Raw genomic sequence first — 5,442 nt, 5'->3', positions numbered from 1 at the left:
TATGTCTTCTTTGGAGAAATGTCTATTTAGGTCTTCTGCCCATTTTTTGATTGGGTTGTTCGTTTTTTTGATATTGAGCTGCATGAGCTGTTTATATATTTTGGAGATGAATCCTTTGTCCGTTGATTCGTTTGCACATATTTTCTCCCATTCTGAGGTTGTCTTTTCGTCTTGTTTGTAGTTTCCTTTGCTTTGCAAAAGCTTTTAAGTTTCATTAGGTCCCATTTGTTTATTTTTGTTTTTATTTCCATTACTCTAGGAGGTGGATCAGAAAAGATTTTGCTGTGATTTATGTCAAAGAGTGTTCTTCCTATGTTTTCCTTTAAGAGTTTTATAGTGTCCGGTCTTACATTTAGGTCTCTAATACATTTTGAGTCTATTTTTGTGTATGGTGTTAGGGAGTGTTCTAATTTCATTCTTTTACATGTAACTGTCCAGTTTTTCCCAGCACCACTTACTGAAGAGACTATCTTTTCTCCGTTGTATATCCTTGCCTCCTTTGTCGTAGATTAGTTGACAATAGGTACGTGGGTTTATCTCTGGGCTTTCTATCCTGTTGCATTGATCTATATTTCTGTTTTTGTGCCAGTACCATATTTTCTAGATTACTGTAGCTTTGTAGTATAGTCTGAAGTCAGGGAGTCTGATTCCTCCAGCTCTGTTTTTTTCCCTCAAGACTGCTTTGGCTATGGCTATTACTTATTAAAAGTTTCGTGTCAGTAGCTGTGCTAAGAATTGTACATGTATTCTCTCTTATCCTTCATGATAATAATATTATGAGATGTGGGTATTAATTCTAGAAATGAGGAAACAGCCTCAGAGAGGTTACACAACTCCATGAAGGTCATATACCACTATGTGGTGATGCCAGGATTCAAACCAACCTGACTCCATAGCCCATACTCTTGATCCCTCCACCACTTCATCTAAGTACGATTATCATTACAGCTATAAGCCACTGAGTAAAGAGAAATCAGAGGAAGAGCTCAAGGATAAGAACCAGCTCTTAGAGGCCGTCAACAAGCAGTTGCACCAGAAGTTGACTGAAACTCAGGTAAGCGATCCACCAGACCTGCCATCAGCTGCACTGGGTGATGCATGTGGAATCCCGAGGGACCATGCCAGGTGCCTGAGCGCAGAAGGAGAAGATGCCAGGCTTGCACTGTGGCTGCCCCTGAGGAATGGGGCAGGCCTTACCTGTCTGTATGGCACCCCTATAGGGAGAGCTGAAGGACTTGACCCAAAAAGTGGAGCTGCTGGAGAAGTTTCAGGACAGCTGTTTGGCAATTTTGGAGAGCAAGGGCCTCAACCCAGGTAAGAGACACAACTGCCTTCAAAGGAGTCATTGCACGTGCCCCTTCCTGGGTGATTCTGGACTGTGCATCAGGGGTCTGGCATGGTGTCAGCTGACCCAGTCAGTGCAGGGGTTGCCTAGCAAAGCCCTGAAGATTTGGGGGAGCTCCACTCTGTTCTGTTGTGATGTTGACTTTGCCTGCCCAGCGGAGTTTCAGATGGTTGTGCAGAGAGGATTCTCTCTTTCTTATCTGAACACTTTATACCATTAGTTTGGTGCTGACAGGTATGATCTTGCAAATAGATCAGAAATACTTTCTTTCTTTCAAGGGATATAGCATACAGGTAACCTTCACAGGTGGAGAGAGAGATAATACTGTTGAAAGCGTTCCTAAAGCTGGCTAGTTAGCAGAATCACGGTGTTTAAAATGTGATTCCTGTTCTGACCCTGTCCCTAGAGGGCAGAGTCTGTCACAGAGAGGAAGCGGAAGAAGGGATTACCCCAGGACTGCAAGAGAGCCTGAAATTGAGGAGCCTGAGAATGCCCAGGGAAGGAGCCCAGGCTTGTTTGAATTAAGGAGCGCTGACTGAATGCTGCCATTAACCTGTGCATTTTAGGATATATTCTTGATAGTCACCATATACGTTTCTGGATGATTTTAATTTCCTACGTGTATGCACTGTTTTTACCAAAAATAATAAAATTTTTTAAGGCCTGAAAAGCTTTTAAAAATAGTTTTGTGTATTGTTAACAAAACCAAAAAATACAACCTATACATTTCTTTTGGACAAATTTTCCGCTGAGCTGAGGAGAAAGCAGGATGAAGTTTTGGCCATATCCATACCAAAGGGGAGGAAGGGGAGATAAAATCCAGCTCTGGAAGGCAGGCGTGGGTGACCTTGCCAAGGTGAAAACTCAGGGGAGAGAGTTTTCAGATGCTTAGAGAAGTTTCCCTCATGAATACTTCTGTGGAGGGCTTTTAATTTTCTTTTAAGCTGCAGTTCTTTAGGCAAGGCTGACTTTGTTGTATTTACTGGTTTTAGGCAGTGAGACCCTGGCGTCACAGCAAGACTCCACCACGGATCACATGGACTCGATGGTGAGGGTGTGGGTGTGAGTGGGCGAAGGCCCAGTGAGCGTGAGGCCCTGCAGATCTAAGCAGGTCTCTGCCGTATGCTCGGCAAAGCCCACGAAGCAGCCTTCGGTTATCCAGGATAGTGGAAGAGGGTGGTGGATGTGTACTCAAAATAGCGTATTTTACTCGGAAGGTGACTTTGTGAGTGATATATGAGTGAGTGAGTCTAAGTTGAAAATTTACTACTTTAAAACCCATAGTAGGGTGGACCAGTAGGGACAGCTTTCTGGTTTCTCTATTCTTCGCTTTACCAAATTTCTCCCCTTATTCCTTTGCTGAGAACTGTGTCTTACAAAGGTCCAGCCTGAATTAAATCTGTCTTCTCTTTGGTTCCTTCCCTGAAGTAGGAGAGCAATTGTTTGTAATTAAAGCCTTTTGAGCTTCTGTGATCTATTCCCCAGGAAGATCAGTTGTCACCTTAGAATCCTAGAATACTAGGTATGGAAGCTTTCCTTAGCTCCCCCAGGCGATTTGTCACCCCTTTAGTGGCTACTGCCTTTCGTTCATATTACCTGTGTAGCACAGAGCACGTGGAGGTGGGGTTCTCTGTCCATGCTGTGGACTCAGTTCTTCCAGGCCCACGAGAGAGCCCGGCATGTTTGCAGACAGTCAGTGACTGAACAGACGGGATATTAGCGATCATCTAATTCAACTCCCATGAAGAGATTAGTTTATATGAAGAAAGTTCTCACATTTCAATAAAGATTTGTTACTACATTGTACTTTTCTCTCAGCTGCTGTTAGAAACTTTGCAAGATGAACTGAAGCTTTTTAACGAAACAGCCAAAAAGCAGATGGAGGAGTTACAGGTGAGAGGCAGACATCTCCACAAGGCAAAATTACCATTTCCTACCACAATAGGTGGATCTGTGGAGGGCTTTTCTTATTTATCTATTTATTCATTTTTAATAAACTATTTTGTAATAATTTTAGATTGCAGAAAAGTTGTAAAGATAATGGAGAATTCAGCTCCCCTAATATCAATACATTATCATGCTGTATTTGTCAAGACTAAGAAACCAGTATTGATGCATTACTATTGACTAAATTCCAAGACTTTATTTGATTTCACCATTTTTTTCAACTAATTTTCTGTTCTAAAGACTCTTAGAAATGTGCACATCTGCAGGGCATGAGGCAATGTGCAACACGCTAGGTGGCTCCAGGTTGACAGTTGACACCTGTGTGAAATCCATGCTGTAGAAACTTGATATCTCAGGGAAACCTGTAATAGGAAACCCCGATTCTTGGGTCTGGGCCGCTTTGGATTGCTTGGATGAACCATGGGATACTACACGGAATCCTAGAGGATTTCATTGCTCCAGTTGAGATAACAGACTCTGTAGTAGAGAGAGACAGTTCCTAAAACTAACACAGATAAACAAACCTAAGATAGAAAAGACAATGTCTGTCAGTATCTCAGTGGTCTTCCTCAGTGAAACAGAAGCATAATGTTCTGGTTATGGTATTGTCTTTCCTGTGAGTCAGAGTTTGGTGGTTTTTTGTTTTTTGTCTTTTTAAATGTCTTTCCATGCAGGCCTTAAAGGTAAAGTTGAAGATAAAGGAAGAAGAGAGGGCCAAGTTCCTAGAACAACAGACCTTATGTAACAGTCAAGTAAATGATTTTACAACAGCCCTTGAGGAAATGGAGCGGCTATTAGAAATGTGATAAAAAGCAGGTGGCGACATGGCTCCCTCTTGGGGATAAACTCTCAGAGGAAGCCACTTAAGACATCTGCTTCTTGGCCATGATCTCCTAGGACTCACCATCCTCGGAATGAAAACAGTTTCTGCAGTAGGATTCAGGACAGTTTATGCTGGAATGGCAATTCCTCCTTTAAGCAAGCATTCCCAGCCTTCAGATTGGCCAGCTCTCCTGAACCTCACAATACGTAATTGAGGCCTACAAGAGAGGGGGCCTGAAAGGTTGGATCAACCTCCTAGGCAACAGAGCGGCACAGAATTAGTATCAGGAGACTAAACCAGCCACAGCCAGAGAAGCCAAAAGGTCACATTCAGACGTGCGGGAAGAAACGGTGGTGCGCAGGTGCTCCACGGGAGACATCACTGAGGAGCCCTGCGGTCCCCTTGTAACTTGGAACACATTCTGTCCCATCCTGGTTGGGCTCTATAACCTCACTGTAAATTTATGAACTGGAAGTTACCTGAAATGGCTTAATAAATGGGGTGAAGGTATAGATAGCAATAACACCTATGAAACAATACACCTTGGAGCTTTTAATCTAAATCAGTTCTGTTTTTTTTGTATAAAGTGTTACTTTTAAAATAAATATTTCTGTAACTATTCAGACTGCAGCACTGGCAAATGAAAATAGCCTTTTAACCTAAATACGTCCACTGAATACTATTGAACTAATCTAGGTAACAAGTTCAAGCCTCCAGTTTCACCCAGAATATTTTTCTTCCACTCATTAAGTGCTCTGTGGCTAGTGCCCCTCCCACACCCCCCAACCCCATCTTCCAGGAACATTAACTAGTCTTCTGTTTGTAGCAGTGGGTGCCACGCTCCATCCACCAGGTTTGTGTCACTAGCTGCCTGCATTCCTAAGTATGCGTGTATCTCTGCTATTGCTTTGCACAACCAATCCTGAACCTGGCCCCCTTGATCCTTAGTCAACTGAAGTCCACAGCAGCCACACCCCACCCCTGCAACCGCCAGTTCACCAAAGGGACCGCCATATTTCATAGTCAAACTAGGCAGACTTTGGCTTTGGCCATCTCGCATTTTTTTCTGCGCCTCTCCCAATTTCTTCAGCAAATTCCCCTACTCTTCAGCATTATTGGGGCTGCCCAAAGCCACCCAATCCAGTCAAGTAACATCCCACCCTAACTTATAGGGCTAAAATTCTTTTCCTTCATACACATACAACATTCACACAGTTGGTTATGTCCCAAATATTTTGATAGGGAAACCCAGTTAAATAATTCTCACTGGTGAGAAGGGCTGAATATTTTCTTCTACCCATTTTCAGGATGTTTATAGTTTAAAAGA

General features: G+C 42.9%; 1 protein-coding gene across 1 annotated transcript in view; it reads left to right on the top strand.

Annotated features, from left to right (window-relative positions):
- The window catches only part of KNSTRN (kinetochore localized astrin (SPAG5) binding protein), a 10,652-nt gene extending 5,918 nt beyond the window's left edge, over positions 1-4,734 (top strand). The window contains 5 exon segments of the mRNA XM_007131141.2: positions 949-1,054; positions 1,221-1,314; positions 2,338-2,393; positions 3,164-3,238; positions 3,967-4,734. Of these exon segments, the coding sequence (XP_007131203.2) occupies positions 949-1,054; positions 1,221-1,314; positions 2,338-2,393; positions 3,164-3,238; positions 3,967-4,098 (463 nt within the window). The 3' untranslated portion in view covers positions 4,099-4,734.
- Positions 4,735-5,442: the final 708 nt, after the last annotated feature.

This window comes from Physeter macrocephalus, unplaced genomic scaffold, assembly GCF_002837175.3.
Source record: "Physeter macrocephalus isolate SW-GA unplaced genomic scaffold, ASM283717v5 random_190, whole genome shotgun sequence".
Classification (NCBI taxonomy): domain Eukaryota; kingdom Metazoa; phylum Chordata; class Mammalia; order Artiodactyla; family Physeteridae; genus Physeter; species Physeter macrocephalus.
Note: the sequence above shows the minus strand (reverse complement) of the source record. Positions and strands in the feature narration are given on the sequence as shown.